This window comes from Salvelinus alpinus, chromosome 20 (genome assembly GCF_045679555.1).
Source record: "Salvelinus alpinus chromosome 20, SLU_Salpinus.1, whole genome shotgun sequence".
Lineage (NCBI taxonomy): Eukaryota > Metazoa > Chordata > Actinopteri > Salmoniformes > Salmonidae > Salvelinus > Salvelinus alpinus.
The window spans coordinates 31,130,838-31,143,541 of NC_092105.1; the positions used below are offsets into that span (position 1 = coordinate 31,130,838).

Here is a 12,704-nt window from a genome sequence, read left to right on the forward strand (position 1 = left end):
ACTCATGCATCCCCTTCACAACTAAGACTATGCCAATTAAAAGGTAACCCAATAGCCTGCTCATTAATCATATTCAACAACCTGTGATTGTTCAATTGGATATTGCATTTTACTTTTCAGAAACTAGATAAGAACAAGCCTTTTTACTCCTTAAAAAGAGGGAAGCACTATATTTTAATAGAAATACAACCAACTGGCTGCTGTGCACTAGACAAGAACACACACTAAGAGTTCAAACAGCCAAGCTAGCATTCAGTTGTCTCACCAGGAGGCAAATATTGAAATACTTTTAAGGCTTCTCTGGTGTAGTTGGGTCACTAAAAGACGAGCTGTCTTTTCCACTGAACCATTTCCTCTGAGCTACACCTCACAGCGGTATGTCCTTTTCTTTTCCTCTCAAGGTTGGGGATGAGGTCAATAGAATCTTCAGATCTGACAGTGTCATCGTAAAAGTGGTCACATCTTCTTCTTTGAAAGCCTCTCTTGGCGTTTAAAAACCCAGCACTTTCCTTCCTTTCCAAAAACATAAACAGCAGAGAGTGTTTGTTCTGATTTGGTCTACTAGGTCGTTTTAGTGTGAATAATCTTACAGGGCTGAAACCTAACTTGAGATGCTCACCCTTAACGATCATACATAATCAAAAACTGAGTTTATCGCCAGGATTCAGGGCCATATAATGCAGACTGAGAGTCTGACTCACCACAGGAGGAAGTCTCATCGGACATGTCCCCGCAGTCGTCGTCTCGGTCGCAGCACCAGGCCTGGGGGATACAGCGTCCGTTCCGACAGGAGAACTGGTTGGGCTGACAGGCCTGGGCTGAGAAAGAGAAAGACATGGAAGACAGCAGAGCATTTGTAATTCAATCACATGGGTGTTAAGTTAAAGCCAGACATGTTCAGCCCCCTAATGATCATTCAATCATATGGCATGTCAATGTAAGGCCTGTGGAGCTTAAGTTGATCTCTCCATGACAGATATATCACATATATAAAGTCTGGAGTAAACGAGCAGAGCCCTTAAACTAACCTTTCAGTCACATACATTGACACATTTTGTTGTTTTGGCTCTGTACTCCAGCACTTTGGATTTGAAATGATACAATGACTATGGGGTTAAAGTGCTAACTGTCAGCTTTAATTTGAGGGTATTTTCATCCCTATCGGGTGAACCGTTTAGAAATTACAGCACTTTCTGTACATAGTACCCCCATTTTTGGAGACCAAAGTATTGGGACAAACTCCCTTATACACTACATGACCAACATGATCAAACATATGTGGACACCTGCTCATAGAACATCTCATTCCAAAATCATGGGCATTAATATGGAGTTGGTCCCCCTCTTTGCTGCTATAACAGCCTCCACTCTTTTGGGAAGGCTTTCCACTAGATGTTGGAACATTGCTGCAGGGACTTGCTTCCATTCAGCCACAAGAGCATTAATGAGATCGGGCACGGATGTTGGGCAATTAGGCCTGGCTTGCAGTCGGCGTTACAATTCATCCCAAAGGTGTTAAATTGGGTTGAGGACAGGGCTCTTTGCAGGCCAGTCAAGTTCTTCCACACCGATCTCGACAAACCATTTCTGTGTGGACCTCAACCTCATTTAACAGGAAAGGGCCTTCCCCAAACTTGCCACAAAGTTGGAAGCACAGAATCGTCTAGATGCTGTAGCGTTAAGATTCCCCTTCACTGGAACTAAGGGGCCTAGCCCGAACCATGAAAAACATCCCCAGACCATTATTCCTCCTCCACCAAACTTTACAGTTGGCACTATGCTTTGGGGCAGGTAGCGTTCTCCTGTCATCCGCCAAACCCAGATTCTTCCGTAGGCTGCCAGATGGTGAAGTGTGATTCATCACTCAAGAAACCGCGTTTCCACTGCTCTAGAGTCCAATGGCGGTGAGCTTTACACCACTCCAGCTGACGCTTGGCATTGCGAATGGTGATCTTAGACTTGTGTGCGGCTGCTCGTACATGAAAACTAATTTCATGAAGTTCCTGACGAACAGTTCTTGTGCTGATGTTCCTGCCTCTGGAAGCAACATGGTAGTGAGTGTTGCAACCGAGGATAGCCGATTTTAATGCGCTACGCTTTTCAGCACTTGGCGGTTCGTTCTGTGAGCTGGGCAGAAATTTTACGAACTGAATTGTGGAATCCTATGACGGTGCCACGTAGAAAGTCACTGAGCTCTTCAGTAAGGCTATTCTACTGACAATGTTGGGCTATGGAGATCGCATGGCTGTATGCTCGATTTTATATACCTTTAAGCAATGATGTTGTGGCTGGAATAGCCAAATCCACTAATTTGAAGGGATGTCCACATACTTTTGCATACATAGTGTATGTGTATTAAAATAGTCAAAAGTTTAGTATTTGATCTCATATTCCCAGCACGCAATGATTACATCAAGCTTGTGACAATACAGAAGCTTCATGCAATCAAGCTTGTATTGTGTTTTTGGAGTCACTTTTATTGTAAATGAGAATAGAATGTTTTTATACACTTCTACATTAACATGGGTGCTACCATGATTACAGATAGTCCTGAATGAATTGTGAATAATGATGAGTGAGAAAGTTACAGATGCACAAATATCATACTACCAACACATGCTAACCTCTCATCATTACAATAACAGGGGAGGTTAGCATGTTTAGGGGGTATGATATTTGTGCGTCTAACTTTCTCACTGATCATTATTCACAATTCATTCAGGACTATCCGTAATCATGGTAGCATCCACATTAATGCATTTATTTTTTATTTTTCCAGGCAAGTCAGTTCAGAACAAATTCTTATTTTACAGCACCTACCCTGGTTAAACCCTCCCTTAACCCGGACGACACTGGGCAAATTGTGAGCCTGTCCTCTGGTACACCCGATCACGGCCGGTTGTGAAACAGCCCGGGATCGAACCAGGGTCTGTAGTGACACCTCTAGCACTGAGATGCAGTGTCTTAGACTGCTTCACCACTCGGGAGCGAATGTAGAAGTGTTTAGAAACATTCTATTCTTATTTGCAATAAAAGTGACTCTAAAATGACCCAATACATTATTTACCATTCATTTCTACTGGGCACAAAATAATCTGAAACACAACCAAAACAAACAGCAAATGCATCCAACAAGTTTGTAAAGTCACAAGCTTGATGTAATCATTCCATGCTAGGAATATGGGACCAAATACTACACTTTTGACTACTTTAATACACATATGTGAATTTGTACCAATACTTTTGTCCCCCAAGGTGAACTATGTACAAAAAGTGCTCTGATTCCTAAACGCTTCACCCGATATGGATGAAATTATCCTCAAATTAAAACTGACTGTCTGCACTTTAACCGCACGCTCATTGTATAATGTCAAATCCAAAGTGCTGGAGTACAAAGCAAAAAAAACAAAACATATTGGTCACTGTCCCAATACTTTTGGAGCTCACTGTATACTCAATGTCTGTGAACAGAGACAGACATGCAACGACAGCACAGCACCAGGACAGCACACGGGCAGCGTGCTCTTGGTGGTGCTGTGTGTGTAACATGCATGTCATTCTGATGACAAGGCAACATTTATCACCCATTGATTGATCCTGGAAGGATCACAACTTTTAAGAGGCAAGGCTGGCAACTTGGCTGTTAGGTGTGAAGGGAAAAAAGCCACTATGGTATGGACAGACGTAAGTGATTCTGACAATAACTCGATAGCAGGAAAAGTTACCTTTTGAGAGTGCTAAACTTCTCTGATTCTGAGCTTTCACATGAGATTGATCACACTGACTGTGGCTGCTGGCTTGTATAGTGTCGTAAGACATGACTAGGAATGTTGGACTACCCTGCTATTTGATGCTTTGATGTGCAGAAACCTTTCTGCGGAGGAAGTTGAAGTTGCTAGGGGGTAGAGGTTTGCATTCTTTAACTATACATAGTCCATCTGACTAAGTGAAATGTACCACAGTGTCACGATCGTTGTAATGAGGCAGAGTGGACCAAGGCGCAGCGTGATAGAAAGACATCTTCTTTATTATTATGAAGACGAAACAAACGAACAAAAACAACAAACAGACGACCGTGAAGCTATTCAAACAAATAGTGCTGACACTAAACACAGACAATTACCCACAATAGCCTAATGCCTATGGCTGCCTTAAATATGGCTCCCAATCAGAGACAATGAAAGACAGCTGTCTCTGATTGAGAACCATTCAGACAACCATAGACTTACCTAGACACCTACACTAAACACAACCCCATAACCTCTACAAAACCCCCTATACAATACAACCACCCAAGACGAGACAAATACACACAAACATCCCCCCTGTCACACCCTGACCCTAACCAAAATATTACAGAAAACAAAGAATACTAAGGCCAGGGCGTGACACACAGCAATGTATTATCATAGCTTAGAAAATGCCAGTGACATATACTACATAACACAATGCAATTGCTGGACTGCAGATCTGAGAAAAAGCTGAGGTATTGTATCAGTTACCTGAACATGTGGTGTTGGACTCATCCTCATTGTTCCCACAGTCATTAGTTCCATCACACAGCCATCTCTTAGGGATGCAGCGATTATTGAGGCACTTGAACTGGTCTATGGGACAACTGTGGTTGGCTGAAATACACAGACAGAGACACTCATATCATCTTAGCACCATTTCATGTTTTAAAAATGTCCTAGTTGAGCTGCTTTGTGGGATGGAATTTGCCTGGTAAAGGACTTACAAACCTGACATTTACCGTTTCTGACTTGAAGAGTTCAGTACAAATGACAGACAGCAATGCGAAGCAGGAATTTGGGTCAGAATGTCTCAAATCTTGTTAGATAGAAGGCATGCAGACATTCCAGCAGGGCAGATAATAGATTTTGCAAATCTGATCATTCTGGCAGAAGATTACATTATAGTATTTTTCATAGTGAGAAATTAGTCAGCACCCAAGCGTCTAACATGCTGTTTATCTTATTGATTCACTCAACAGCCAATTCTCTTCTGAGGCAAATAGATGGGGAAGAAAGGAGAGGAGTGGGCAGTATTCACCAGCTTTGAATCATACAGTATCAATGACGTGTAGCGAGATAAAAGTTGATAGCAAGAAAATATCAACTTATGCAACGTTGCATGGTAAGTGGTGTGTGTGAATGTTTGTGTGTGTATGTGTGCGTGTGTGTGCGGGACAGAGACAACAGACAGATAAATACACACAGCAGTTATGGGGCTCCTCGTCACTTCCATCCAGACAGTCATCATCTCCGTCACACTTCCATGACGCACGGATACAGCGATGGTTACGACACTGAAACTCATCGCTCTTACAGAGCTGTGGCTCCACCCCCCCTGATGACACTTAATTAACAGACATAACAGAGAAAAGGACTTTAATAACAGAAACAGACTTGAGCCAAATTAAACCACAGTGGAATTAATTCCATTGAAAAGTCAAGCATACAAAATAATCACAAAATATTTGTGAGAGAAAACCATGTTAATTTCTTAGCTTGTCTACAGTGCAATTGTACTACTCTGGCTAATTCACTTCATGGTTCTACTGTACCTAAGCAGGTGACATTGTTCTTCTCCAGTAGCTGGTTGTCAGCACAGGCACACACTCGGCCCCCTGGGATAGAGAGGCAGAGGGTACCGCATCCCCCATAATTCACTCTGCATGCATTGTCACCTGGAATTACAGAGTAGTACCATTATTTACCGGAAATCATATTCTTCTAAAGCATTATTATTGTATTTTGTCATGTTTCTCTTTTGATGTTCCGTCTGTCGTCGTCTCGCTCTACGAACAACAAGGTCAATGTGAACTGTGAAGAAACACACATAAAATATATCTTTAATACAAAATCCATTTCCTGTTTGAGAAGGATGTGCCAGGTGGGTGCCACATCATCTATAACCACACGTCAAATGAATTATTGGGGACATTGTGGAGAGTAGCCATTTGACATTTTTATTCTTTCAGGAAAATAATTTGTCTTTTAGGACAAAGCCAACTGTTCTCAAGAGAGAAGAAACTGTCTTTGTGTGAAGAAACTGTCACTTATAAAGTTGAGGCATGGAGTCCATTGTTGGTTTTGTTTAGTGTAAGGTCCAAAGGCAATGCCTGAGCCAATGAGATAAAGGTTTCTGTTTTGTGAGAGCCAATCAGTAATACTCAGAGGACAGCAGGGCCAATTAATCTCTTTGGTGACATGACTTTTGGAGGAATGGCCAGCGAAATTCTTCTTTCCCCCATGCTGAGAATTAGAACTCATACTGCCAGCTATATTCTCCCTCACTCTTTCTCTGCATCACATCATTACATACTTGGCATACCACACTCCTACACCACTCTAACAAACTGTATTATTTTGATGTGAAACAAAATAAATTATTACACAAATGAAAAACCCACAAGCAGTGAATCATCTCAAAATGCCTCTTATCTTAATCCATTGATTACCAAGCAGATAATTAGTGTTGGTACTTTCTCTATTTCTGAGAGGAGATGACAATAATCACGCTTCCCGTTGCTCCACACGTACACAGTCGGAACACTAAACAGTGATTCACCGACGCTTCGGCAGGATAACAAGGGTTCTACCTGCTGTGAGCAGGGCTGGCCCGCCTATTAGGCAGGCGGCAGATTGGAGTGGGCGGCATTTTCCGAGCTCAACTGACCAAGACGCACCTCCAACAACACATAAAACCTCACATAACTTTTACAGAATATAGGCTATTTAGGTGAGAGCTGATGCCGCCCCGTGATAAACAGTGCCCACTTTGTCAACGGCAGGAGCACAAAATATTTCGCTTGTCCAGTGCACCTCTCCAGGGTGCTGTTGGAGACACACCGCTGCGGCGCTCTACCAACGTTCCGTAAAAAAATATCTAGCTTATGGTAGAAAGAGTATGTGCCATTTTCTGTAGCCTATAGGCTGGAGATCAAATTTATGAAATTGTCACATTTTACATCATACACGTTTCGCCGATCAAATAGACTAACCTAAATGGCGCCTAACCTAAATGGCGCCCAATCAAATAAAAAAGGAGCTTCGATGTGAATATGACATTATAATATTATATATATATATATTATAATATTGAGTTGCCGATTAAAGTAATGCAATTTAGTCAAAGCTAGCTATTATGAACAATGGATAAATATTGTTGTGATTTTTTTGTCTGTGCAAATAGGAAAAATCTTTTCATATTCATATCAGTATTTACTGTCTGCCTGTTATCTTTAATATGTTTCATATCATTATTCAGTACATGTAATTTTACAGGCATTATGTAAGGGATAATAATAATTTGCCGCCTGCTATAGACCACCCTCTGGCCCCAGCTGTGCTCTGGACACCATATGTGAACTGATTGGGTTCCAGACCATCTATCTTCAGAGCTCGTGCTGCTAGGTGACCTAAACTGGGACATGCTTAACACCCCAGCCATCCTACAATCTAAGCTTGATGCCCTCAATCTCACACAAATTATCAATGAACCTACCAGGTACCACCCCAAAGCCGTAAACACGGGCACCCTCATAGATATCATCCTAACCAACTTGCCCTCTAAATACACCTCTGATGTTTTCAACCAATATCTCAGCGATCACTGCCTCATTGCCTGCATTCGTAATGGGTCAGCGGTCAAACGACCTCCACTCATCACCGTCAAACGCTCCCTGAAACACTTCAGCGACCAGGCCATTCTAATCTAACTGGCCCGGGTATCCTGGAAGGATATTGACCTCATCCCGTCAGTAGAGGATGCCTGGTTATTTCTTGTAAATGTCTTCCTCACTATCTTAAATAAGCATGCCCCATTCAAGAAATTTAGAACCAGGAACAGATATAGCCCTTGGTTCACTCCAGACCTGTCTGCCCTTGACCAACACAAAAACATCTTGTGGCGTTCTGCATTAGCATCGAACAGCCCCCGTGATATGCAACTTTTCAGGGAAGTTAGAAACCAATATACACAGGCAGTTAGAAAAGCCAAGGCTAGCTTTTTCAAGCAGAAATTTGATTCCTGCAACACAAACTCAAAAAAGTTCTGGGACACTGTAAAGTCCATGGAGAATAAGAGCACCTCCTACCAGCTACCCACTGCACTGAGGATAGGAAACTCTGTCACCACCGATAAATCCACTATAATTGAGAATTTCAATAAGCATGTTTCTACGGCTGGCCATGCTGTCCACCTGGCTACCCCTACCCCGGTCAACAGCACTGCACCCCCCACAGCAATTCGCCCAAGCCTTCCCCATTTCTCCTTCTCCCAAATCCAGTCAGCTGATGTTCTGAAAGAGCTGCAAAATCTGGACCCCTACAAATCAGCCGTGCTAGACAATCTGGACCCTTTTTTTCTAAAATTATCTGACGAAAATGTTGCAACCCCTATTACTAGCCTGTTCAACCTCTCTTTCGTGTCATCAGAGATTCCCAAAGATTGGAAAGTAGCTGCAGTCATCCCCCTCTTCAAAGGGGGGGACACTCTTGACCCAAACTGCTACAGACCTATATCTATCCTACCCTACCTTTCTACGGTCTTCGAAAGCCAAGTCAACAAACAGATTACCGACCATTTCGAAACCCACCGCACCTTCTCCGCTATGCAATCTGGTTTCAGAGCTGGTCATGGGTGCACCTCAGCCACGCTCAAGGTCCTAAACGATATCTTAACCGCCATCGATAAGAAACAATACTGTGCAGCCGTCTTCACTGACCTGGCCAAGGCTTTCGACTCTGTCAGTCACCACATCCTCATCGGCAGACTCAATAGCCTTGGTTTCTCAAATGATTGCCTGGTTCACCAACTACTTCTCAGATAGAGTTCAGTGTGTCAAATTGGAGGGCCTGTTGTCCGGGCCTCTGGCAGTCTCTATGGGGGTGCCACAGGGTTCAATTCTTGGGCCGACTATGTTCTCTGTATACATCAATGATGTCGCTCTTGCTGCTGGTGAGTCTCTGATCCACCTCTACGCAGACGACATCATTCTGTATACTTCTGGCCCTTCTTTGGACACTGTGTTAACAACCCTCCAGATGAGCTTCAATGCCATACAACTCTCCTTCCGTGGCCTCCAACTGCTCTTAAATATAAGTCAAACTAAATGCATGCTCTTCAACCGATCGCTGCCTGCACCTGCCCGCCCGGTTCTGACTTAGAATATGTGGACTACAAATACCTAGGTGTCTGGTTAGACTGTAAACTCTCCTTCCTGACTCACATCAAACATCTCCAATCCAAAGTTAAATCTAGAATTGGCTTCCTATTTCGCAACAAAGCATCCTTCACTCATGCTGCCAAACATACCCTCGTAAAACTGACCATCCTACCGATCCTCGACTTCGGCGATGTCATTTACAAAATAGCCTCCAATACCATACTCAATAAATTGGATGCAGTCTATCACAGTGCCATCCGTTTTGTTACCAAAGCCCCATCTACTACCCACCACTGCGACTTGTACGCTCTCGTTGGCTGGCCCTCGCTTCATACTCGTCGCCAAACCCACTGGCTCCAGGTCATCTACAAGACCCTGCTAGGTAAAGTCCCCCTTATCTCAGCTCGCTGGTCACCATAGCAGCACCCACCTGTAGCACGCGCTCCAGCAGGTATATCTCTCTGGTCACCCCCAAAGCCAATTCCTCCTTTGGCCGCCTCTCCTTCCAGTTGTCTGCTGCCAATGACTGGAACGAACTACAAAAATCTCTGAAACTGGAAACACTTATCTCTTTCACTAGCTTTAAGCACCAGCTGTCAGAGCAGCTCACAGATTACTGCACCTGTACATAGCCCATCTATAATTTAGCCCAAACAACTACCTCTTCCCCTACTGTATTTATTTATTTTGCTCCTTTGCACCCCATTATTTCTATTTCTACTTTGCACATTCTTCCACTGCAAATCTACCATTCCAGTGTTTTACTTGCTATATTGTATTTACCTCGCCACCATGGCCTTTTTTTGCCTTTACTTCCCTTATCTCACCTCATTTGCTCACATTGTATATAGACTTATTTTTCTACTGTATTATTGACTGTATGTTTGTTTTACCCCATGTGTAACTCTGTGTTGTTGTATGTGTCGAACTGCTTTGCTTTATCATGGCCAGGTCGCAATTGTAAATGAGAACTTGTTCTCAACTTGCCTACCTGGTTAAATAAAGGTGAAATAATAATAATAATCAACGTCAACAAGAGGCTATGCGTTCTATGGAAAATAATGAATGACGTGGAAGGTGTCTGCTCTAGCGGAGTGGAACTAACCTTCCACGGAGGTGCGTTATTTTCGAGAATGCATAGAGCCCCGAGTTGATTATCCCTATACCATGGCTATAATTTAACACATTTGCCACTGGAAATGTGTTCATTTGCAAGTAGAAATATGTTCAACATCCACTGAAGTAGCTAGCAAGATTACTAGATAGCTACAGTTGTTTTCTTGGTAACCAAACAAACAGACTTGCCAGTTTGGCTAACTAGCTTGCTATTTCGAAAATCTAATTCAACAATGCCCATAATGTTTTCAATTCAACTTTTGCGTTCAAAAGCAGCTCAAACATAGAACATGTAAGAATGAACTATAGCTATTGAATTCTACCGTGCTGATATACTGTGCATTATAGGGAAATAATGCACACTCTAGAATTCCCTTCAAGCCAATCAGAAATGACTATTTAACAACACCATGGTATAATTAAGCATTAAGGCCCGAGGAGGTGTGGTATATGGCCAATATACCACGGCTAAGGGCTGTTCTTCAGCACAACCCAACACAGAGTGCCTGGAAACAGCCCTTAGCTGTGGTATATTGGCCATATACCACAAATCTCTGAGGTGCCTTATTGCTATTATAAGCTGGTTCCCAAAGTAGTTTGAGCAGTAAAAATAATTGTTTAGTCTTACCCTTGGTATACGGTCTGATATACCATGGCTGTCAGACAATCAGAATTCTGGGCTCAAACCACCCAGTTTATAAGAAAAATAAACAGTAAACACATTAATTTACATGTATTTGAAAATTCATATTTTGACAAATGTTTCATATTTTATTCATATTTCATATCAGTCCTCATTTAACTAGGCTTGTCTTCCATTATCAGTAACTGAAGCAGACATTCATGTTAATTAATGCATATATTTCTTTATGATTTAAAAAGTCTATGCAAATTCCAATACAAAATGAGTTTACCCTAATTGGGCAACTCAACCAGCCGGTTGAGATGAGATGTTTGTGATGAGTTGTCTATTACATTTAAATGTATGCAAATAAAGACAATTAATTTATGCCTATATTAAGGCTAAATACACATATTTTTCTGAAAAATACTTTATATGATATTTATTTCTTGGTGTGCCAGATAAAGGGATAAATGTTCTATGTGGCAATATTCAGTTAGCTCCTCTTTCATATATTAAATGGTGAAATAAATAATTATTGTGATGTAACGCTTACTTCATTGACAATGTATAGTATGTACAGTTGAAATTCAGCCATATAATCAATTCCCAAAAAATACATATTTTCAGTGTTTGTAAATTACGTCATTTCAACTTTCATTCAGAACCGAACATTATCCTGAATACAAAGTCTGGAAAATATGTATTTTCAACCAAAGACGTTAAAATCTGGTACATTTTTGTTCTTAAGGAAAGTTGGAAGTTTCAACATCCGGAAAATAAGTATTTTCACTTTTCAGAACCTAAAATGAGCCTAACTTCAAAATCTGGAAAATAAGTATTTTAGACTATTCTAGTTTTGTGGGGGTATAGGAGGGTGGTCAATTTTTTGTCTCACCTAGGTCGGCAGAACGGCCAGGACCGGACCGGGCTGTGAGACCCTACAGTTCTGCACCATCAACCAAGTGCATCATGCATCTCTCTCCTCTTCTATCTATGAATCTACCCACAACAGGAACATATCATCATCCACCACACAGACAGCAGGCAGCACTATGGTGAGTCAGTCTTTCATTTCCATAGAGTAGAATTCAAAGTAAAATTGCTGCCATTGTCAATTTATGCAACATCTTACGCAAGCCATGATATGTCACTCCTACGATAGACTATACTGTTTTCATTATGCTAACAGCTACAGAATCTTCAGAAAGTATTTATAGCCCTTGACTTCTTCCACATTTTGATGTGTTATAGGCTGAATTTAAAATGGATTACATTTAGATTTTTTTTTTGTCATTGGCCTACACAAAAAGCCCATAATGTCAAAGTAGACTTGTGTTTTTCAAATTTTTTACCAATGAATTAATAATGAAAAGCTGAAATGTCTTGAGTCAGTAAGTCACCCCTTTGTTATGGCAAGACTGAATAAATTCAGGAGCAAAAATTTGCTTAAAACCTTGTCACGCGTGAGTTCCAAATTATCTCTAACGGGCGCCCATTACGAGCGTGATGTCAGAATGCATTCACTGTTCCAAAATGTGATTGTTACGTAACAGAACAGATCAGGCCCTACACCCAAACAAGGGCACTGCGTTCATCCACCTCTGGCCTGCTCGCCTCCCTACCACTGAGGAAGTACAGTTCCCGCTCAGCCCAGTCAAAACTGTTCGCTGCTCTGGCCCCCCAATGGTGGAACAAACTCCCTCACGACGCCAGGACAGCGGAGTCAATCACCACCTTCCGGAGACACCTGAAACCCCACCTCTTTAAGGAATACCTAGGATAGGATAAAGT

The 12,704-nt window shown here is 41.9% G+C and overlaps 1 protein-coding gene across 1 annotated transcript in view; it reads right to left on the reverse strand.

Moving 5' to 3' along the window:
- Window positions 1–12,704, reverse strand: part of LOC139546650 (low-density lipoprotein receptor-related protein 1B-like) — a 462,326-nt gene that overhangs the window by 190,855 nt on the left and 258,767 nt on the right. The window contains exons 15-18 of the mRNA XM_071355272.1: window positions 5,567–5,689; window positions 5,218–5,358; window positions 4,503–4,628; window positions 702–818 (exon numbers count right to left, since the gene is read on the reverse strand). Of these exons, the coding sequence (XP_071211373.1) occupies window positions 702–818; window positions 4,503–4,628; window positions 5,218–5,358; window positions 5,567–5,689 (507 nt within the window). The remainder of the gene's footprint in view (window positions 1–701; window positions 819–4,502; window positions 4,629–5,217; window positions 5,359–5,566; window positions 5,690–12,704) is intronic.